The 24,378-nt window shown below is 35.9% G+C and overlaps 1 protein-coding gene across 6 annotated transcripts in view; it reads left to right on the top strand.

Moving 5' to 3' along the window:
• Positions 1 to 24,378, top strand: part of WASL (WASP like actin nucleation promoting factor) — an 83,752-nt gene that overhangs the window by 43,765 nt on the left and 15,609 nt on the right. For 2 of the 6 annotated variants that reach the window (XM_089329501.1, XM_089329502.1), the window contains 9 exons: positions 3,335 to 3,469; positions 7,088 to 7,174; positions 7,523 to 7,619; positions 10,355 to 10,378; positions 13,362 to 13,452; positions 17,523 to 17,691; positions 19,123 to 19,165; positions 21,590 to 21,743; positions 23,356 to 23,373. In XM_089329501.1, coding sequence (XP_089185627.1) covers positions 7,089 to 7,174; positions 7,523 to 7,619; positions 10,355 to 10,378; positions 13,362 to 13,452; positions 17,523 to 17,691; positions 19,123 to 19,165; positions 21,590 to 21,743; positions 23,356 to 23,373 — 682 coding nt within the window. In that variant the 5' untranslated portion in view covers positions 3,335 to 3,469; position 7,088. The remainder of the gene's footprint in view (positions 1 to 3,334; positions 3,470 to 7,087; positions 7,175 to 7,522; positions 7,620 to 10,354; positions 10,379 to 13,361; positions 13,453 to 17,522; positions 17,692 to 19,122; positions 19,166 to 21,589; positions 21,744 to 23,355; positions 23,374 to 24,378) is intronic. The other 4 variants (XM_089329499.1, XM_089329500.1, XR_016231757.1 and 1 more) reach the window with 2 other exon arrangements.

Raw genomic sequence — 24,378 nt, 5'->3', positions numbered from 1 at the left:
TGCACTTACCCTGTAGATTTCCCTTTCTAAGCACTTGTCCTCAGGGTATTTTTCATTAATATTGTCTTGATTGTGAAAGGCAAAAAGTAATGGACTTGATTAGCTGCAATTACTTTAAGGAATGGAAGGAATGTTTTTAAAAACTTAATTAAGCCACTGTCAGTCTAAAGTTTAAGGGATAGTTGCTGTTTTTATATTGTCTAGTGTTTATATGTTTAATGTTATGTTTGAAAGCTACCTTTGAGGGGCCGGTGCCATGGTTCACTTGGTTAATCCTCTGCCTGTGGCGCCGGCATCCCACTTGGGTGCTGGGTTCTAATCCTGGTTGCTCCTCTTCCAATCTGGCTCTCTGCTGTGGCCTGGGAAGGCAGTGGAGGATGGCCCAAGTGCTTGGGCACCCGCAGGGGAGACCAGGAGGAAGCAGCACTGGCCGTGGCGGCCATTTGGGGAGTGAACCAATGGAAGGATGACCTTTCTCTCTGTCTCTCTCACTGTCTATAACTCTACCTGTCAAATAAAAAAAAAAGAAAGAACGGTACCTTTGTATTGACTGTAATTATTCTGAGCCATTCAAAAAAGGCTTTGTAAGGTACAATGATACGTCATTTTTATACTTAGGAGTTTAAGGTAAGAAGAAGTGAGATAGGTACACCTACACATGTAAGATTGTAACACATTTTGGAAAATTGTGTCTATGGAAGATTATAGAATATTTTAAGTGAATGTGTTTTTTGAAATTTACCATTTAAAACATTATTTTCATTTTATTTGAAAGGCAGAGAGACCCAGAGAAATCTTCCATTCCCAGGTTCGCTCTCCAAATGCCTACAATTGCCAGATCTGGGCCAAGCTGAAGCCAGGAGCCTAGAACTTCATCAGGGTCTCCTACATGGGTGGCAGGGACCAAAGTATTTGCATCAGTTTGCTGCTTCCCAAGATGCACATTAATAGGAAGATAGGAATTGAAGGAGCTGGAGATTGAACCAGACACTGCAGTGGAATGCAGGTGTTCAAGGGGCAATTTAACTTTTAAGCCAAATGCCCACCCCATCTTTATTTATTAAGATTTTGTTGTTGTTTTAACTTTTATTTGTTTACTTGAGAGACAGAACCGATCTTCTTAATACCCTGATGCCCACAACAGCTGGTCAGGAATAGTATCAAAGTAAAAGAGCTGTAATTTAAATGAAAACTTGATTTCTTCAGCCTTCTGTTTGATCATCTCTATGTGAAATCTCTTTTTTCTGAAGTTTTGTGTGCTATAGCTTTGTGGAATAGGAAGTTTATGGAGTTGTCAGCCTCAGATGGTACACTTGCAAAAACACACAGATAAATTTCAAACAAGCCAAAGGTATACCCACATCATATAGTCTCCTTTAAATCCAGTGCACTAGTGCATTTTTCATGTTTCTGAATTATCTTCATAATTTTTCATTGGTCTTTTTGTGGAAAATTTCCTGCTGATTTGTGGCCTGCTCATAACCACCATGTATAAAGTTCAAAGATGAATTTGGTCTGTAAAAGTTAAAAAGCTAACATTGAGCACTGTTACCTGGAAAAATTATTAGGAACTCTTGATTCCTAATAGTGATGATCTGGCATTTCAGGCTTTGAAACGGTTAGAAGCTACGTGTATACAATAGTTCCTTGCTGTCCTTTTACCAAAGGAGGGCAGTATCCAGGCATTGTCAAGTAAATCCAAAACAGTGTCTCCTTAAAGCTTAATGTAGTCTATTTTTATTATAGTGTCCAAATTCCATTGAACTAAAGTACCATAATTATTTAGTCAATTTTTATATTTCACTAAGTAAGTTTTTATTAAAAAATATTTTTAGTTACATTAAGGATATGCATTTTTCATTATCTAAGTTATTAAATTCCAGTTTAGGAATGAGGTTTCTGAATCAGAACAGGTAATTATTGCTTTCTGAAGATTTGTAAATGCTATCTTAGAATATGTGTGTTTCACTTTTTAAAAACAAAATTGAATATTTATATTCTGTATTTTAATGTGAAAAGAAAACCTAGTTTAGGACAAAAATTGGTATGTTTATTGTTTTATTATAGACTCATAAGATAGATGACAACATAGTATCTTTTTTTTTTTAAGATTTTTATTTATTTCTTTGAGAGGAAGAGTTACAGACAGTGAGAGGAAGAGAGAGAGAGAGAGAAAGGTCTTCCTTCTGTTGGTTCACTCCCCAGATGGCCGCAATGACCGGAGCTGTGCCTATCCGAAGCCAGGAGCCAGGTGCTACTTCTCAGTCTCCCATGCAGGTGCAGGAGCCCAAGGTCTTGGGCCATCTTCTACTGCTTTCCCAGGTCATAGCAGAGGCTGGATCGGAAGAGGAACAGCCAGCACTAGAACCCAGCACCCATATAGGATGCTGGCACTGCAGGCAGAGGATTAACCTACTGCACCACAGCGCCAACCCCCCAACATAGTATCATTAATGGAATACCTTAATGTCCTAAAATTGCATATGATGAAGCAGTGCATCTAAAAGCATTCTAGTTAGCTCCTATCCTTGGGAAAATTGAGACAGGAGGCACTCAGGTCATTTTTTTCATACTTTCACTATAGCTTTCAGTTGTGTGGCCACTAGTACAAGTCACTTAGAATCCTTTTTCTTTCCATTTTACTGTTTAGAAAATGAGATATTAAAATCTATCTTCCAGGTGAAATATTTGAAGTATCAGCACCATAAAGGGTAATCACCAATCCTGCTTTCAAGTTCAGCTTTGTACCTTTGCTACAAAGTATTTAATTGGTTTGTGGATGCCAACCTTTACTAACAATTGTTTATTAGTAAACAATTACATTGTTTAAATTATTAAACAACTACATTGTTTAAATATTCTCTTTATTGGGAAGCAGTATAAAACAGAGCATAAGAATACAGAATCTAAAGTCATAAATTGCTTGGAATTTTTTTAGCTGATGATACTGGACAAATTGCTTATGCTCTGTAGCAGTGGTTCTTAAGTATAAAATGAAGTGATGATAGTAACAAAAATTAAATGATGTTGTATTCCTGACACATCTAAAGCATCAATAAATGTTTTACTAATCATTGTTATAAAGTTGTATTAGTTATTAATCATTGTATAAATAACTTTGGAATAATTTCAAAAGTTACTTCAAAAGCTAGTGGCTTAAAATAACAGTGACTGTTTATATATCTCCTTGTTTCTGTGGGTCAGGAATTCAGGAGCAGTGAAGCTTGGTGGTCCTGACACAGTTTCTCTCAAGGGGCTGCAGTTAAGGTGGCAACAAGCTCTGTGATCATCTGACTGTTTTTTGAACCTAACGGCTATAAATTTTGTTTTGCAGACAATGTCTTCAGCAGTGGTACAGTTATATGCTGCAGATCGGAACTGTATGTGGTCAAAGAAGTGCAGTGGGGTTGCATGTCTAGTTAAGGACAATCCACAGAGATCTTATTTTTTAAGAATATTTGACATTAAGGTAAGTTCTGTTTTGCTTTATCTTTAAATTGTAGGTTTAGATTAGATTAGATGGTCGGACTCAAGTCTAATTTAATATGGATTTATGGAACCTGTATGTAATAATTAAATTATATTTAAACTCATTAGAAGGATGAAGCTTGGTTTTAATTACTGATATATGGATATTGTGACCAAATGGGAATATGTCCTAACCCGTATGAATACTGTATTCCCGCTATCCTCAGTTTTGCTTTCTGTGGTTTCAATCATGATCCCAAAATGTTAAATGGAGGATTCCTGAATAAACTATTCATGAATTTTAATTAACTCTATTACAGTGTATTGTTAAAATTGTTATGTTTTATTAGCAATTGTTAATCTCTCACTATGCCTAATTTATGATTTAAATTTGCCATAGGTATATATGTATGGAGAAAAATGTAGCATATAGAGAATTCTGAATATCTTGGAACACAACCCCCACAGGAAGGGAATATTGCAGTTCACCATTTTATTTTTCCACAGCCACCACATTTTGAAGCTACTTTTTAAAAAGTTTTGCATTTGGGTCTTGAGCTTTCCCAACATTTTTCTTTTTCTTGTGAGAGTTACTATTTTATCTTGTCCATTATAGAGTAGCATACACAGTCCTCTTATGGAATAACAAAAGAATATTTTAGCTTGATATGTATTATTATTTACTTCAGCCTAGCTTTAAAACATTACATAATATCTATAAACATGTATTACTGATTTTCCCTTATATTATTTCTCATCATAAGTATATTCAGATTTTTACAGCTCTGTATTCATTCTCAATCATAAATCCACTTTGTCATAGATTAGATGCTTTTTACCAGGTGTTCATCTCTTGTAGTGGCCATACAAGTAATTATTGTTTTGGATAAGATCAGGTGTCAATTACTTCTTTAAAAACCTTTTTTTTCTTTTTGAAAGAATGGTTTTGTTAACAACAGAGATTTCTCTATATTATTACTTTTTTTTAATGTGCACTTATTTATTTGAAAGGCAGAGTGAGAGAGAGAGAGAATCTTCCATCTACTAATTAACTCCCTAAATGACCACAGTTGCCAGGCCTGGGCCAGGCTGAAGCTGGAGCCAGGATTTCTATCATGGTTTTGCAATGGGTGTCGGGCCCAAGTACTTTGGCAGCCTTCCACTGCCTTCCCCAAGTGCATTAGCAGGAAGCTGGATGCAGCCAGCGCCGAGCCTCAATAGGCTAATCCTCCACCTAGCGGCGCTGGCACACTGGGTTCTAGTCCCAGTCGAGGCACCGGATTCTGTCCCGGTTGCCCCTCTTCCAGGCCTGCTCTCTGCTGTGGCCTGGGAGTGCAGTGGAGGATGGCCCAAGTGCTTGGGCCCTGCACCATGGGAGACCAGGAGAAGCACCTGGCTCCTGCCTTCGGATCAGCGCAGTGAGGTGGCCACAGCCCGGCGGCCACAGCGGCCATTGGAGGGTGAACCAACGGCAAAGGAAGACCTTTCTCTCTGTCTCTCTCTCTCTCACTGTCCACTCTGCCTGTCAAAAAAAAAAAAAAAAAAAAAAAGTATAGCAGCAAGGACACAACCAGCACTCCAGTATGGGATGCTGATGCTGTGGCTTAACCTGCTGCACCACAACATTTGCCCCTGAGTCCTTAGGTCATCTTTCATGGTTCATATTTACATATGGCAGTAAGTAAAATGAGATTTTAATTATGAAAACTAAACTCCTGGTTATTAATTTTATCAGATAGGCTGTGGTCAAACATTCTTCCAGCTCTGGGCCTTAGCTTATGTATTTATAAAATGGAATGACTGGCTGGATCTGTTAAAATATATTTCATTGAGGTTAAGTGAGATTTAATTTATTAACATAGTAATATAAGGCAATTTTTTTAAAAGATATAATTATTTATTTGAAAGTCAGAATTAGAATTAGAAAAGGAGAAAGAGAGAGAGAGAGAGAGAGAAATTGCTCTTCCATCCAGTGGTTCACTCCCCAAGTGGCTACAATATTGATCTTCCATCTAGTGGTTCACTCCCCAAATGGCTGCAATGGCCAGGGCTGGGCCAGACTTAGCCAGGAGCCTGGAACTCCATCATAATCTCCCACATGGTTGGCAGGGACCCAAGTACTGGAGCCATCTTCACTGCTTGTCCAGGCACACTAGCAGGGAGTTGGATTGAAAACGGAGCAGCTGGGACTCAAATTGGTACCCATATCGGGGATGCCAGTATCACAAGTGGCAGATTTATCCACTACATCACAACACCCTCCCCAAGTGAATTCTTTTCAGCATTTACTTCTCTATGCCCTAAGACAGCTGAGAGATGCATGCATTCCCAATACAGTGGCTGCTATGGCAGTGATTCTGGCAGATGGGAAACACGTGCATAGTTTGAAAGACATTCCTAAGTACTTTGACGGTTCTCATCCATAATGAGAAACACTAATTAGGAATGGAATACACATACAACCATATAAGAAGAAAGAAATTCCATTAACTGGTCATAATGTCTATGCAGTGTATTTTACAGTTTTAAATTGTGGTCTAATTGGAACCTTGCATTTCAGAATAGAGCAATAAGTGATTATGTTTCTCTCACTTATTTTCATTTGAAAGTAACATTGCTGTGAATACTCAGAATTAGGCACATTTTATATTAAGGTTAAATTTTTTTTTTTTTGACAGGCAGAGTGGACAGTGAGAGAGAGAGACAGAGAGAAAGGTCTTCCTTTGCCATTGGTTCACCCTCCAATGGCCTCCACGGCCGCCGCGCTGCAGCCGGTGCACTGCGCTGATCTGAAGCCAGGAGCCAGGTGTTTCTCCTGGTCTCCCATGCGGGTGCAGGGCCCAAGCACCTGGGCCATCCTCCACTGCACTCCCGGGCCACAGCAGAGAGCTGGCCTGGAAGAGGGGCAACCGGGACAGAATCCGGCACCCTGACCGGGACTGGAACCTGGTGTGCCAGCGCCGCAAGGTGGAGGATTAGCCTAGTGAGCCGCGGCGCTGGCCTAAATATGTTTCTTTTACATTATGGTGATACAGTGGTCATCCCCAACTCTCTTATCTGTAGTTTAACACTGATGTGTTTTAATCATCAATCTTTTTCTGCAGCATGAAAAGTTTGATAAACCTATATTTAGTTAGGAAAATATTCTGTAAAAGTTAAGAATTTGAAGATTATTAATGAGCTGTGTAGAGTATACATGTACAAAATTAAGAAGAACAAAATATTTCTGTAAAATTTGATAGTGCACAGTCTAAGTATTGCTGATGTAACTATGTCAGTGTATGTACAAAAGCATCCTACTCCTTCCATGTAACATTGATGGTCAAATAATTATTCCAGTTATAAATCTGACCGAAACTGTATGTGGAAAGGCTTGGCTAATGAGATTATATTTTAGTATATTGAATTAAACTCACTTGATGTGTAGGTTTTATGAAAGAAATGCTATGCAGAGCTTATAGTTATTATGAAATTGCTGATTAGGTTATTACAAGATGATGCTGATGTATGTCTATGTGAAAGTTATGTTAATATAAACCATTCCTTTAATATGAGTCATCTGCTTTATTTCTAGAGCTTGTATTGGTAGGTCTTACTTGAATTTTTACTTTTTTTCTAGGATGGGAAACTGTTGTGGGAACAAGAGTTATATAATAACTTTGTATATAATAGTCCTAGAGGATATTTTCATACCTTTGCTGGAGATGTAAGTCATATTTTCCTTTATTACCATGTTTGATTTCTCCATTGGTTGCCTTTTCTAATCCAGATTTTATTTTTGGAAACTTACTGAAAGTTCAGATTCCATTTACTATTCTGATGAAGTATTCCTTTTACAGTTTGAGTGTCTGCTGTGATCGGTAATTTTTTTCTAATAGCATTCTTTTTACTTTCATGGGTTAGCTCAGATCATAAAATAAAATAATTTTTTTCTGCTAGTTAAGTCCATCTGTCCTTTTTTAGAAATGTACTTTTGTTGGTCCTTACTGTTTTTCTTATATAAAGCTAAATTTGTGCATTTTGTTGTTTGTCCTGTTTTATTAAAATATTTCAGACTTGTCAAGTTGCTCTTAATTTTGCCAATGAAGAAGAAGCAAAAAAATTCCGAAAAGCAGTTACAGATTTGTTGGGTCGACGACAAAGGAAATCTGGTAACCATTTTTTTCTTTCTTTAATTACTTAAAATGGGCCAGCAAACTGACTAATGGGACAAATGTGACCCACTGCCTATTTTATAAATAAAATTTTATCCAAACCCTGCTATATCAATTTACCTGTTTTCTATGGCTAGTTTTTAGCCATAACAGAGTTGAATACTTTCCACCGAAGCTGTATGACCATCAAAACCTAAAATATTTACTCTCTGGCCCTTTACCAAAGAAGCTTGTCAATTCCTACCTTAAATGAAATGGTATTTTTATTGAGAACTAATTTTTTCAATTTTACTGAATGACCCATTTTAGTAACCAAGCTTGACTCTTAAACTTAGGTTTTTAATAGCGTTGTAATTTATTTATTTATTTTTAAGATTTTTATTTACTGATTTGAAAGAATTACAGAGAGAGAGAGAGCAAGAGAGCTATCTTTCCATCTGCTGGTTCACTCCCCAAACATCCTCAACTGCCAGGGCTGCATCAGGCCAAAGCCCAGAGCCAGGAGCTTCTTCTTGGTCTCCCATGTGGGTGGCAGGGACCCAAGAACTTGGACCATCTTCCAATGCTTTCCCAAACACATGGATCAGAAGTGGAGCAGCTGATACTCAGACTTTTGCCCATATGGGATACGACGTTGCAGACAGCGTCTGCCAACTATGCCACAATGCTAGCTAAACTTTTAAAATTATTTTATACATTGTAAGCAAATTCTTTTGGCAAGCTTAGAAACCAAAAAGCAAGAGTTGCAAACAACAATGCAAAAGCATATATTGTATTTTATATATTTTGATTGTTATCTTAGAGAATTTCCAAGAAGGGGGTGAGGTAAAAATGAGAATAAACTGAGTTACTGCTTCACTGTTATGATCTTACTATTTTCTACTTTTAGTGATTGAATAGAATTGTTACAGCCCTGTTACTTTCTTTTAACTTTTTGGAATCATGGAAGTTTACCACTTAATTCTGTCCTAGGAAAGGATTTCATGCTATTGTTATGATCCAGTGCCTGCTTCATTGGCATGCTATAGTATTAGCCCAGGGGTTTTCTGGGGCTCCTTTCAGTTAAAACATGTGATATGTTGAGTATTTTGAAAAGTAAAATCCCTTACTGAAAAAAATGTTAATTTTGAAGTTGGCATGTAAGTTAAAGCTATATTTTACCTGGCACAAAAATTCTGTTTTAGATAGTTCCTGGATGTTTAGCCAAAATGTTTTAGAAGCAGAAAGATAACATTAGAGAAACTCTGAGTCTCTGTTGGGTAGTCATTCATGTGACTAACCCCACCCCCAATTTTTTCGTGTGTTTGTCTCTCAAGCATGGGTGATATCATATATCTAAGTAATTGCTTCTTAGAATTTATACTGTGAGCTTTTATATTCATCTCAGTATATTTCCATATTAGTGTCATCCACCAATTTGAAGATTGACTTGCATATTCATAGATAGGACTTGTTTACTTCAAATGCTTCAGATAGTTGTTACTTCATGTGGTCATCAGATGGATGAATACCTTTATATTTCCCATTGATAATACACTAATTAAATCCTAATGGTTTTGAGTTGTGGTTAATTATAGACTTACTTTATAGTATCAGCTGTTTATGAATATTTTTATAATTTCAAAAAGTTTTGTATTAGAAAATACTTGGAAATTAATTTAAAGTTATTCATTTACTTTTGAACTGTCTGAAAGCTAAAATAATGTCTTGTTCTGAGCAATTGTGATATATGGAAGTATGAATGCAAAAAAATGGGTAAAAATTCTCCCAGTTTTCTTCCTTCATAATTGACTGTAGATTTTCAGTATTTTTCTGGTCTCAGTGCTCAAAATTCTGAATATTCTCTTTCCCTTTTTGCTTTCATAACTTTGAAAAGCATCTATGTGATAATGACTCTCAAAAATTCATTTCAGCATTGACCTCTCCATTGAATTTCAGACTGTCCACTCAAACTGAGTGTGAAAATAACCTTTAGACTTAAGTCTTAAGTCTCTGAGCAGAACACCTGGTCCATGTACACTCTTACCATCCCCAGCTTTTTTTACTCAGACTTGTCTTTACTTCTCTGCTAGTCTTACCTACCTTAGTAAAAGGTGTTTGCTCTACTTCATCACTCAGTCACATAAATCCTATCAGTGAATCTCGGTTTTGCCTTTAAAAATATGCCTTGGGTCTATTTCTCACACCTCTACTGCTACTGTCCTAATCCAAGCCACCATCATGTATCATGTGCCAACTGTAGAACTGTTCTTGCTTACTGACTAGTCTCCCTGCTCTCTATCCCCTGCTATCTTTTCTATATAGTGGCCAGGGTAAACTTTTAAAACATCAATTAGATTGTGTCACTTGCCCTATTCATAACCATGTTCATGCTTCATATTATACATAGAACAAAACTTATACTCCTTAACTGTGGACTGTGAGACCTGTTGTAATCTAAACCCTGACTCTCCCCAACGTACCTCCTTCCACTCTTTCTTTTGCTGACTTTAGCCCAGGCTTCATATAGTTCTTTTATGTTGTACTCTGGTTAGGGCCTTTGAACATATTGTTCTCATCCTCAGTTTGTTTAGATGTCTGCTTATGACAGTTCTTTAGAAACTGTTCTAATCTTAGTTCTTAATCATCTGCGCATACATTTAGGAATAAGATAGCATTTAAGTGAATTAACTTTTATGTTGATGCTATATTACATAAGTCTAATAATATTATCCTAATTTATTTTCTCACAGAAAAAAGACGAGATCCCCCAAATGGTAAGCTCTTTGATAATTATTGATCAAAAGGATTTTAGATTATTGTTCAGTTCTTGTAGTGGCATATATGTGATCAAATACTATAATTTATTGTGTTCTTATTTTAAATCAATGAATCACAGTTAAGACTTAGGAAACGTACTATCTTTGGTATCTTTCTAATGTGAAGGAAGAGTACCAAGAGTGAAAGTCACTATTTTATCTTAGTTCTGTGTTCACAGTTGATTCAATTTAGACTATATAATCTGATCTTAAAATCTTTTCTGAAAAGAATAAATTTTGCCTAGCATATTTTACAAGTTTCGTATTTTAAAATTTTAATTTCTATTCTTGTTTCAAAATATTTCATATAAATGGATTTATAATTACATGAAACCCTTATCACTCTGGTGGTATGTTTAGAACTATTTGTTTAAATAAATAAATCTTTAAACAAATAAAAAACTAATTGTAGTTGCATATAACCTTCCTTAGATTGATACTGAACACTGGAAGTATTATGGATCTTTTTTTTTTTTTTTTTTTGATTGTTGGATACCTGAGAATTAAAGCAGAATACCAAGATGTAAAAGATAGGGTTCCATATACCTAGGCCAGAGATTCTCATCCTGAATTGCAGATGCCTTCCTTGAAGTTATGTGCTACATTTTTTTTAAAGATTTATTTTTTATTCGAAAGTCAGAGCTACACAGAGAGAGGAGAGGCAGAGAGAGGGAGAGAAGCCTTCCATCCGATGGTTCACTCCCCAATTGGCCGCAACTTCCAGAGCTGTGCTGATCCGAAGCCAGGAGCCTCCTCAGGGTCTCCCACGTGGGTGCAGGGGCCCAAGGACTTGGGCCATCCTCCACTGCTTTCCCAGGCCACAGCAGAGAGCTGGATTGGAAGAGGAGCAGCTGGGTCTCAAACCGGTGCCCATATGGGATGCTGACGGTTCAGGCCAGGGCATTAACCCGCTGTGCCACAGCGTCAGCCCCATGTGCTACATTTTATAATTGATCTATGTTCTTCTCTCTGAAGAGAGGATTCTGGTGTTCATCACATGTCAATAGGGTCCATGGCTATGAAGATAAAGAACCACTGCTCCAGGAACCTTCATTATAATAGAGAATATTGCTGCTCTAAAAAAAACAATCTCAAATGTTTTCATCATAACTTAGAATGATTATTCAAGGAAAAGTTATATCATGCAGACTTCTTAATATATGACAACTATTGATGGTCATTGAGGCTTACATGTTAAAATTATGTATTGCCTCTGATGTCCTTAAATTTGTACTCTTAATATACAAACATAAACCAAATATTACTGTATTAAACTTGGGGTTTTTTTACCTTGTTAATTTTTTTAAAATGGCTAACTACCTTGAATAGTGTTTATCGTGTGCCAAGTATTGTGTACATTGACTTTCTCTTTTAAAAATAAATATTAATCCTTCCAGGGTGGCTGTGGAGATTAAATCAATTGATTAAAGAGCTTGGCATAGTGCTTAATAAATACTAGTTTTGAAGATGATGACAGCAGTAATATTGGCAGCTGCTCCTCAAATGGCTGTAACAGCTGGAGCTGTGCCAAACCAATGCCAGGAGTCAGGAGCATCTTCTGGGTCTCCCACATGGGTGCAGGGGCCATCTTCTGCTGTTTTCTCAGACATATTAGCAGGAAGCTGGATCTGAAGTGGAGCAGCTGGATCTCAAACTGGCTCCTGTATGGGATGCCAGCATCACAGGTAGAAGCTTAATCTGCTATGCTATAACCCTGACCCTGGCAGCTACTATTTAATGATTATTTACTATCTTCTGGACACTGTTCAGTAATCCTCCAAAATAATTCCTTTTATCTCCATTTTGTAGGTGAAGAAACGGGGCACAGATAGGTAACTTGCTCAAGATCACATAACTAGTAAGGTGGTATATCAGGATTCTGCCTCAAGGAGGAGTATTCAGTTTTAAGACATATATATGACTCTAGAGCTTGGCCCCTTAACTGCTTTGCAAGTCAATATGATTTTGAAGGAGAAATTGAGACCTAGGGAGGGTAAAAATATGTCTCAAGACACATAGTTAGTATGTGGCAGAGGCAAAAGAAAGCAGGGGCAACTAAGTCTCAGGTGTTCATCTGTGACCTTTTAATGCAGTGGTAGAATTTTTTTGCTTGATGTGTGCCTAGAATTTTAACCGCTTTGAATTTGTTTTATGTTTGATGAGCATATATATTCAGTACCAAAGGGGAAGGCTTCCTAGTACTTGCGTGTAAAAACTAAGGATGTCAGTACTTTAGTATTTTAAAATATCCAAGTTTTTCAATACATACAAAATGTGTTTCTGAAGCGACATCTAATTTCTGTGAATAAGGATTTGAAAATTCTTTGTGAAGCAGTGGTGTCTCGTGATTTTTCTTATCCCTAGTAAGAGAATCATTTACGATTAAATGTGATTCCTTTCTATGACATTGCTGTTTGTTTTAGATCTTTAGTTTTATAGTTTTCACCTTTGGTGCAATAGTCCCAAACTTTTTTTCATTAAATAAATGGAGTAATTTTTAAAAGAACCATTAAAAGACAATTGTAAAACATGTATTGCCAATATTTGTATAGGTATTTATTTATAAAATATACATATAACATGAAACATATATGTACAATAAAGAATGAAATAAGTAGTAACAGGAATTTTAATATTTTTTCCTGCTCTACAACAACTTTTTCTCGCCACTTGGTGGAGACCATTGTTTTAGAGTAGCATTATGTGTTACTGCATTTGGTGCACCACCACCAGGTGGCAGTGGGCACCGTAACCTTCTCCTGCAATATCCATGCGGGTAGTCTGTCTCAGATCTTCATTTAAAGAATCAGTTTACCAGACCTTTTCAAACTGTAATCATTGAAAAGACACTTCATATAGAAATTACATATATACCTAAAGTGCATCTTGGTATCTTCCTTACTAACTCCTAATTTCTTTATTGGTCAATCCCACATTTTAGCTTATACGCTTTCCCATGATTTGTTCTCAGCTTCATGACTGCTTGACATCAGAGGCCTCTGGGCCACCTGTTTCTCAACTGTTTTATCTTGGTGAGAGCTCTCTGCTTTTTATGTAATTAAAGGGAAGTATTAGTTTGTTCTTTTAGATTTAAAATTAACTAGACATGTCCGTTCACAAAAATATTTTAAAATCTTTTCCTGTGGCAGTTGTACATAATCAAAAGGAAATAATTTGTCTTTTGATTGTTTTATGCAAAAGCAGGAAAGAATCCTCCATTAATATATTAGTAAATGTTCTTAAGATAAATAATTTCATAAATAGAATAATTAAATTTTACTAGAAATGACTTAAGAATATCTGTTAACAAAGCTTCCATTAATACTTTAATGAAAAATTACTCTGGTATTTCATACAGGTTATTTGTCACTTTTGAAACATACTTAATTAGGCTTTAGAATACCCTTTTAAACTTTATTCAACACCCTCAAATTCTAAAATAAATACTTTCAGCAGAAATAACCAAGTACCTTAGCTTCTTATATGTATATAAAATATTTTTTATAAATCCTGCAAGTTGTTAGTAAATATTTATTGAGTGATGAGTTATCAAACTGGAATTTGAGAGAAGTGATAAACTTGTGAAGAAATAAAGTATAGTGACATTTGTAAAATTAGCATTGTGATTACCCTCTAGTTTTACTCCTTTGTAAAACATGGAATATCTAATAGAAAGGATAGTGGGCTAAGAACCAAGGTACCCAAGTTTGCCTTTATATGACTTCATAAGGTCACCTGACTCTTATCCTTAGTTTTCATGTATAAAATGAAAGATTTAAAAAACAAACACTGCCGGCGCCGCGGCTCACTAGGCTAATCCTCCGCCTAGTGGCGCTGGCACACTGGGTTCTAGTCCCGGTCGGGGCGCCGGATTCTGTCCCGGTTGCCCCTCTTCCAGGCCAGCTCTCTGCTGTGGCCAGGGAGTGCAGTGGAGGATGGCCCAGGTGCTTGGGCCCTGCACCCCATGGGAGACCAGGAAAAAGCACCTGGCTCCTGGCTCCTGCCATCGGATCAGCGCGGTGCGCCGGCCACAGCACGCCGGCCGCGGCGGCCATTGGAGGGTGAACCAACGGCAAAGGAAGACCTTTCTCTCTGTCTCTCTCTCTCACTGTCCACTCTGCCTGTAAAAAAAAATAAATAAATAAAATAGAATAAAATAATAATAAAAAAACAAACACTAATTTCCCATTTAATACTTATTTTCTATATATCCCTACAATCTGCATTTTCCTGTATAGGCTTATTTACATAATGTTTCAACCAGTACTAGTGAAATTCATCTATATTAACTCTAAAAAGATAATGCTCAGACTTTTTAACTGCCTGGCAAATGCATAGTAACATATTCATGCCTGCTTTTGAGGTAGAGGGAGGAGAGGAAATACAGTTTGACTGTGTTATGAGTTAAATGTTATTATTCATTGTCCTTTTTTTTTTTTTTTTTTTTTTTTTTGGACAGGCAGAGTTAGTGAGAGGGAGAGACAGACAGAGAGAAAGGTCTTCCTTTTTCTGTTGGTTCACCCCCCAAGTGGCTGCTATGGCCAGTGCGTTGCGGCCAGCGCGTTGCGCCGATCCGCAGCCGGGAGCCAGGTGCTTCCTCCTGGTCTCCCATGTGGGTGCAGGGCCCAAGGACCTGGGCCATCCTCCACTGCACTCCTGGGTTTTGAACCTTCTTCAGAGACAGCTAAGTCAACTTTGTCTAGTGAATTATAAATCAGGCTTATGAGAACCTTGATTTATTTCCTTGAAAAGAATAATTAGCTTGGATAACTTAAAATAACTTAAACCAATTCTGTTACCATTTAGGTCATGTATAGTACAATAAACTAAAGCAACAGGAAAATATTTTTGTTGTTTTGTCCTAAAAACTAATAATGGTTGTTTTTTGTTTTTAATGATTTTTCCCCTTATAATTGCTTTTTGAACATCTGTTTCAGGAAAGTGAAATGAATCAAGAGGATGCTTAAATCTCATACTCCTAAATCTGTCATTACATTCTTAAATTCTATTAAATATAAACATAAGAGTAATTAATTTGTAGCATCATATTTTGGATGGTATTACTGTAACTGGTAAAGATAAATTATAATAGGAAAATGGCAAGAATGAGAAGTAAAAACTGATTATCGTTAGATAAGGGTATGAAAGTATGAGTGAGACTCTAATTTGACTCTGTAACCCTGGATTCTGGGTATTCTCAATAAATTCCTTATTTTGTGAAACTAAACATTGAAATGTGTTATCTGAACATCCAGGTCTCTATCTACTGTTTAATCAGTCTTTCAATCATTCTGTATTGTTTAACCTTTACTTCTTGATCCAATTATGTTCAGGTTATTCCTCAACATGAAAAAGCTTTTAATGACTTTATTTACGTTCACTAGCTTCCATTTTTTTATCAAGAAGAAATAATTTTATTTTTTCCAATATCAGCAACTTCCAATGGAATTTTTAATAAAATTGTAAATAAAATGTTCAGATCATTTATAGATCGTTTCATGTAAATAGACTGAATATTGAATGAAAATAGCCAAATTTTGGTGACATTCAAAGCATACATCTTTCTAGCTTGTTTATGTGTCTCCTGAGGTGGCATATGGCTTTCATAATTTTATTTTATCTCAATTCCATCTTTAGTAAGGAAGTTGAGAGAAAGCAGATTCTATAACTCACTCATGTGGGTAAACATTTTCTGTTAGCTTTAATAAATGGAATACGTTTAGAATTTTCAGCATAAAGAATTAGATTCAAATTGTCATTTAGTGGTTACCTAATTTGTATTACTGTTTAATATCTTGAGATTTTTCAAGATATTTGCCATTTTGCTATTGTGTTAGGAACCTCCAAGACTACCCTCATGGTTGGGGATTTACTGAGAGGACTCAGTATATAGTTGTAATTGCAAAGATTTATTACAGTGGAAAGAAAAAAGCAAAATTAACAAAGGGAAAGACTGTTGGATGCAGTCTTTAGGAAATCACATGTAAGCTTCCTAGAGTTCTCCCAGTGGAATCAATTTAACCAGTAATTGATTGTGAACACATGTGAAATGTCATCTAAAGAAATAGTTTAGTGCTGGGTCTTTTCTAGGGGCAAATCATACAGGCATCCTTTGCCTAGCACATTCTACCAGTTGCCAGCGGAAGGCTAGCCTTGTAAGGAGGGCTGTCTAGATATGTCTCAAATGTGCTGTGTTAACACATTCTCTACACAATGCTGATTGTATTTTATACAGCATTTTTAAAGTTGTGAATGTAATCATTTCTGAGGAACTTGGTATTCTGGGGGATTTTGCCAAGGAATCAGTAAATAACTCTCTAAGGAACATATGTTTCCTGTCAGTTAAATTTGTAAAAAAAAATTTAGGATGAATGCATTGCGTTCACACTTTAACTCTTTTTGTGCTACATTTAGTGTTACTGAAGACTGTTAATATCTAAAAGTACCTACTTTTACTGTTGATCTTTGTGAAAGATAAGTGTTTTAAGAATGTTTTCCATTTGAAGTTTTTGAACTCATCAGTATGATAGTTGAGGTTGTGTACTGATGTACTAGAGTCATGTATGGCAGTTTTGGAAAAAAATGTGGTAGTAATTTTATAAGTACTTTTTCCCTCATGGACTAATAAAGTTGAAACAAAGAGGTAAGACTAAATTTCTGTTAAATTTAAAACAAATGTAGATTTTCTTTTGCTGTGTTTTCTCTTACTGTTATATGATATCCACCGAAGAGCAGTATGTTTTCTCTTACTGTTATATGATATCCACCAAAGAGCAGTATGTTGGTTATGCAGCAATCAAAGTACAGATTTAAAGGGTCAGATCATTTAAATTTAAATTTAAATTCTAGTTGGAAGTTCATATTCATGAGATTTAATGTGATAAAATACATATTTGATCTATGCTAATGTGTTTAAGAATTTAGTGTAGGTTTTAAATTTTAAGCAGTACTTCATTATTTACAAAAATAACATTCAGGTTTAAGTTTAAACTTAATTCGTAGTATTGAAGTGATTCTACTTCAGAAAAAGATTTAATATGAATTATATATAGTTGTTATCTTAAATTATATCCCTTTCATATTATTTTATCTTTGCTTACAGGTCCTAATCTACCCATGGCTACAGTTGACATAAAAAACCCAGAAATCACAACAAATAGATTTTATGGTTCACAAGTCAACAATATTTCCCATACCAAAGAAAAGAAGAAAGGAAAAGCTAAAAAGAAGAGATTAACCAAGGCAGATATTGGAACGCCAAGTAATTTCCAGTAAGACAGTTCTTTAATTTTTATCTTCACTTTTGATTTATTCATTGCTGCTCTTGATTTTTTTTCTTTTAATTTCTATTTATTTGGAAGGCAGAGAAGACGGGCCCGTGTGTTGAAGAGGGCCAGCAGTGCAAATACTCAGAGCTGCCATCCACATAGAGCTCTCATCCTCTGGTTCACTCCCCAGGTGTTCATAACAGTCCGGACTGGGCCAGGCCAAAGCCAGGAGCTAGGAGCTCCACTTGGTTGTCTGGAACTCAAGTACTTGAGCCACCACTTGGTGCTCAAGCCACCACTTGGGTGGACATTAGCAAGAAGCTGGAACCTGGAGTAGACCAGGACTCAAATCCAGGCACTCTTAATATGGGATGCATTCATCCTAAGCAGCATCTTAACTGCTACACCAATGCCTGCTCCTTGATTTTTAACTTACTAGGAATGTTTTGTTTTCTTTTTGGGAGGAAGGTGCTTACATTTATCATTTACATACTTTTTGTTGTTGCAAGGTTTTTTTGGAATATTTTGTTTTTAAAGGCAGTTGCTCAGTAGTCATTCTGTAAATTTAATGGTTTGTTTACTTTTCAACCATCAGAAAATAAAAATTAGAGAAAATTTATTTTTCAATTAATAGTTAGATATAAAAACAATTTCTTAGAATGGGTGTTTGGCTTAGCAATTAAGCCACTAGTTAGGATGTTCATATCACCTGTATGCATCCTATATCAGAGTGACTGTGAGTCCTGACTCTGCTCCTGATTCCAGCTTCCCTGATGTTCATTCTGGGAGGAAGCAAGTGAAGACTCAAGTGGTTGGGTTCCTGCCATCCATGTGGAAAATCTAGATTAAGTTCTTTGCTCCTACCTTCAGTTTGGCCCAGTCCTGGCAGACATTTGGAAAGTGAACTATTGATTGGGAGCTCTATTATCTGTCTCTCTGCCTCTCAAATGAATTTTGAAAATTCAAAAATAATAAAAAATTTCTCACTTCACCATGTAAATGATATTTGAAAATTGCCTCTTGGTATTGCCTTAAGGCAGTAAAAGCATTTGGTATTATATGACATTTCAAAGAATTTCATATGCATTATTTTGTTAGTTCATTATAAAACTTTTGTCATCTCAGATGCATGTACATGCTTATATATACATAATTATAAAATGCATATATATGCATATATATGAAATGCTTGTATATTCTTAAGCTAACTTGGTAAATAGTTCTTGGAGAGATTGTACAAAAACGTTAAGATTGGTAGCAAGACCAGGGCTGGAATCCTGATCTTCCAATTCCTTGTATATAATTTTTCCTAGAATACCGGTATGTCTGTGAGAACTGTTCGTTCAGACCCAAAATTCCACTGGAGAATTGGATTTCCTACATATATGTTTTTATTGCCCTTCATGCATTTTATTTTTCTACTTGTTACTTTAGGCACATTGGACATGTTGGTTGGGATCCAAATACAGGCTTTGATGTGAGTGTCTTTTCAAGCTGTATACAATATTGATATAAATATGTAAGAATGTTATGACTTGCATTTAGACTTTTCAAAGGGCTTATTTCTTTATTATTATTTATGTTTGCAGCTTCTAGTGTCTATTTGGAAGAGTTGTGCTTATGTGTATATACTACTGAGATTTGGAACCATAGTACCGTCCTTTCATATTAGATCTTTAAAAACAAAGTTATTTTGTGACTTGGTTCAAAAATCATTTTCAATATTTTTGTTATAATTACCACATTAATCTCATACATATTGAGTGTCTTTTTCTGTTGAGCACTATTCAAGGGCTAAAAATTACAAAAATGTCCTTACCCTTGGATTTTCAAATTGATTTGCTGTTTTTGTCTTTCTTTGTGATTATACTTAAATCTTAACCTGGGACAAGGTGAAATAGATTCACATTGTTGATGTTTGAATCATGAATGGGTTAATAGAAATCAAGAATTCTCTTCTTCTGAAGTCAGGGAACAAAAAAGAGATGTGATAAAATGTAAGATCTATTCTTTGTTCATATTTATTCTGTTATTATTATTTAAGGTAAACAAATTCCATGTATTTCATATATACAAATTTAGGAACATAGTGACCCTTCCCATCCTACCCTCCCTCCAATAAACACTCTCACCCTTTTTCCTCTTTCCTTTCTTATTCTCTCTCCATTTTTGCAGTAATCTGTTTTCAGTTTGCTATATATTCAAAAGACTAACCATACACTAAGTAAAATGTCAACAAATAGTAAGAAGAAAAGAACACTGTTCCTCAACAGTAGAGAACAATCATGAATCTCAGAATGTCAGTTTCACTCTTACACATTACATTTTTGGTGCTCTGTTAGTTACCACAGATCAGGGAAAACATATGGTATTGGTCTTCTTGGACTGGTTTATTTCACTAAGTATAGTAATTTCCAGTTGCATCCATTTTGTTGCCAGAGACAAGATTTTTCTTTTTTACGGTTGAGTATTCCATAGTGTATGTATACCATAATTTCTTTATCTATTCATCAGTTCATGGATATCTGGGTTGATTCCATATTTGTATTCTGCAGCTGTGGGATGAAAGGTTCTGTAGATATCTGTTAGGTCCTTTTGGTCTATAATGTCATTTGGCTGTTTTTTCTGTGTTGGTTTTCTGTCTAGTTGATCTGTACATTGATGAAAATGTGCTTTTAGTCCCCCATTACTATTGTATTGGAGTATATGTCTCCTTTTAGATTTATTAACGTTTATTTTTTTTAAGATTTATTTATTTATTGGAAAGAATTACACAGAGAGAGGAGAGGCAGAGAGAGAGAAAGAGGTCTTCCATCTGATGGTTCCCTCCCCAATTGGCCGCAATGGCTGGAGCTACATCAATCCAAAGCCAGGATCCAGGAGCTGCTTCCGGGTCTCCCACGAGTGTGCAGGGGCCCAAGAACTTGAGCCATCTTCTACTGCTTTCCCAGGCCATAGCAGGGAGCTGGATCTGAAGTGGAGCAGCTGGGTCTCGAGCCGGTGCTTTAGGCCAGGGCATTAACCTACTGCACCACAGTGCTGGCTCCATTAACATTTATTTTGTTAGCATATAAATACTGTAACTGCATTAAAAGTTTATTTAACTTGTGCCTGGACTTGCGGCATAGAAGGTTAAGCCTCTGCCTGTAGTGCTAGCAACCCTATGGGCACCGGTTCAAGTCCCAGCTGTTCCACAGCCAATCTAGCTCCCTGCTAATGTGTCTGGGAAAGCAGCGGAAGATGGCCCGAGTATTTCAGCCCCTGCATCCATTTCTGAGAAACTCAGAAGTAGCTCCTGGTTCCTGCCTTCGGCCTGGCCCTGTCCCAGCGTTTTGGATAGTGAACCAGTGAATGGAAGATCTCTCTTTCTCTCTCTCTTTTTTAAAGATTTATTTATTTATTTGAAAGAGTTATACAGAGAGAGAAAGAGAGAAAGAGAGAGGTCTGGTGTACTCCCCAATTGGCTGCAACAGAGGAGCTGTGCCGATCCAGAGCCAAGAGCCTGCAGCTTCTTCCAGGTCTCCCACATGGGTGCAGGGGCCCAAGGACTTGGGCCATCTTCTACTGCTTTCCCAGCCATAGCAGAGAGCTAGATCGAAAGTGGAGCAGCCAGGACTTGAACCAGTGCCCATATGGGATGCTGGCACTGCAGGCGGCAGCTTTACCCACTATGCCACAGTACTGGCCCCGGAAGATCTCTTGATCTTTCTCCCTCTATCCCTATCTCTCCCTGACTCCTTCTCTCTGTATTTCTGCCTTTGAAATAAAGAAATATTTTTTAAAAGGAAAAAGAATTAACTTAAATATTTTCAAAAAACATATGAGAATTATACTTTGTCATACTTATTTTTAATAAACAAGGGTAGATTTTTATAGTTTGTGGTTATTTTATCTGTTGTAGTTGAATAATTTGGATCCAGAATTGAAGAATCTTTTTGATATGTGTGGAATCTCAGAGGCACAACTTAAAGACAGAGAAACATCAAAAGTTATATATGACTTTATTGAAAAAACGGGAGGTGTGGAAGCTGTTAAAAATGAACTGCGAAGGCAAGGTAACTTTTATTTCTATTTTTCTTTTTATCTTTGATGTCAGCTTCAGTTTTGAGCAAAATATTTGAATTTATTGATAGTTAATTTGGCCCATCATATTATATATTATATTATTTTGCAACTAAAAACTTGGTATGATTTTTTAAAGTTTTATATTAAATTTATGAAAATCCACACAAAATTTTCCAGTTGTCATATTTAGAAAAAAAATTATAGTTAAGTAAATAATTTACTCCATGAATCCTGCAAATCACTGTTAAGGTTGGTTGTAATTTAGTAGTTATTTAATCAATAAGGTATTTTCAGAATATAAATGTAAATCTTTTTATTAATTTTGAAATGCAGACTTTTTTCTTGTATAAAATATAAAAATTACGTTTAGTTCCTAAGAGTACAATTTGCAGTGTTTTAAGATCTGATAATTCATTTGAAGTATCTTACATTTTAGTTGTATCTTAATTATCACAGTAAAATGCAGATAAATTATGTTGTTTGTTGATAGTCATCTTTGCCACCTTGTTCATACGAGATTGCTTCTCTTCCTAGTATTTACATTCTCATTACACCATAGCAGAGCAAAAACTTCAGTTAAAAAGAATTTAGCTATCATTTTAAATTAGAAATTTGACTGACCTTTTTTGCCTCTGCTATCTATTCAGTCTTGATTGATAAATTCATTTGTTTGATTTACTCATTCATGCATGCATTCCTTGATGTATTCATTAATATTATGCCAGCACTGGATTTAGGATATTTAGATGTGAAGATATGGTTTCTGCTGTCAGTCTGCTGTGAAAGTAGATATGTAAACAAGTTGAAGCTCATAATTACTGTTGTAGAAAAACAGCACTTTTTCCACTGAAGCTAGCAGAATGTTGATTTATCTTACTATGAACAAATTACATTTCCACATTGTTTGGGCACAGCACCATTGATTTTTTTTAAATGCTCCACTTCAGTCCTAGTCACTGTTGGTTTGCAGCTGATGGAAGGCCTTAAGAATGGTAGTGTGTCTCTCACTCTGCCTCTGAATGCACAGCAGCAGATGTTCTCAGGCTCTCTCAGCTGTCCGGGTGTACAAGTTCACAATTACCCTTGACATTACTGAACCAGCCATACTGCTGACCTCTCATCTGGACGTCTGAACTATTAGCTGACCATCTTTAGTTGATTAGATTAATTTTTAAGCTTTATTGGTGCTGCTTTTATTTCACCTGTTTTTAAAACATTAAATTAGATAGGGTTCTTGATTGAATTCCATGAAACCAACCAAAAAAAGACAAAGGCATTAAAAATGTCTTTTGAGAATAAAGTATAAGATAGAGCAATTTTTTATTGTATTTAAGACCCTCTCAGGAACATTTTAGATTAGAGGAGGGAAACATTTGGCCTGCAGGCTGTGTAAGGCCCACAAAATCATGTAGAAAGGGCACATAATTTAAGATTCAAAAGTATGGAAAAAATTAGGAAAGGAAAAGTTAAAGAAATTGTCTTAAAATATGCTTTTATGTAATGAGATTTATAAAAAGTAATTTGACTTGCGATTTCCAACATACCTTTCTGTGTGTATACAATTGTTTGAAGTCCATTAACTTATAATAATCTGTTCTGTAGGTCCACCACAATGGAGTGGTATGTATTGGGATATTATTTAACCTGGCACTCTAAATTATGCATGTTGTGATGTGTTCCTTTTCAGAGGAGCTAGAGCTCATATATCCTGCTTGTATCATTTCCAGTGAGGCTTTCTGCCTGGTAGTGAAACTAATAGTTTGGAAATGTAGATGCCAAAATTTTTAAAAAATTAATTCTGTATGAATCAGAGCTTATTCTTTGATTATCATTTAAATAATTTTATTAATTCTATGGATTTAAAAAAAAAACACCTCTAGTCCTCCAAAGCATCCCTGTGTTTATTACTAATTATTCTTAGTATTTTTTAGTGATTGCTTTTCACATTTGACAGTTTTTCAATAACCTATATAAAATCAGTTTACATTCTTACAGTAATTTGCACCAGAGAGGAAGAAATAAACACAAAAAAAACCACAGTTTTACAGATACCCACTCAGAGAGTTGTCCGTATTCCCATAAATGTAAATTTGGGTCAAATAAAATTTTTCTGGTTTTTTTGAATCTTGAGAGTATATGATAGTTCTTTAATTAGTCTCTTGAAGTCTATAATAGTCCATCTTTTATGTGTTATGCAGCTTATAATACTTACAAATGTGTAGAGTTGTCTGTCAGTAGTCACTATCAGCATTTATCTGAAATAATAATTGGGTTTAAATATATCAGACTTACTTTATAGTATGCCATCAAGATAAGGTGTGTGTGGTTTTTTTTTCTGTAGTTTCATTCTTTTTAACTAAGCTTTGATAGTAAGAGCAGTTTTCTAATGTTTGCTTCACTTTATTTCATTTTTGAAAACTCTACCATTACCATTCTGGGTCTAGTGCCTGTGGTGGCTCTTAGAATTCTGAAAATATATAGATTGTCAGATGTCCCCCTTGCAGAGTGTAGTGCCTGCTTACAAGACTTTTTTGTCTACCGTGTCTCCTTTCTTTTCCTGTCAGTTCTTTCACATTTTTACCTTGGAATATAGCATGTCTTTTGCATACTCTGCTTTTCATGTAA

Source organism: Oryctolagus cuniculus, chromosome 3 (assembly GCF_051225735.1).
Source record: "Oryctolagus cuniculus isolate XC-2025 breed Fujian yellow rabbit chromosome 3, ASM5122573v1, whole genome shotgun sequence".
NCBI lineage: Eukaryota > Metazoa > Chordata > Mammalia > Lagomorpha > Leporidae > Oryctolagus > Oryctolagus cuniculus.
This window is presented reverse-complemented; position numbering and strand designations above follow the sequence as displayed.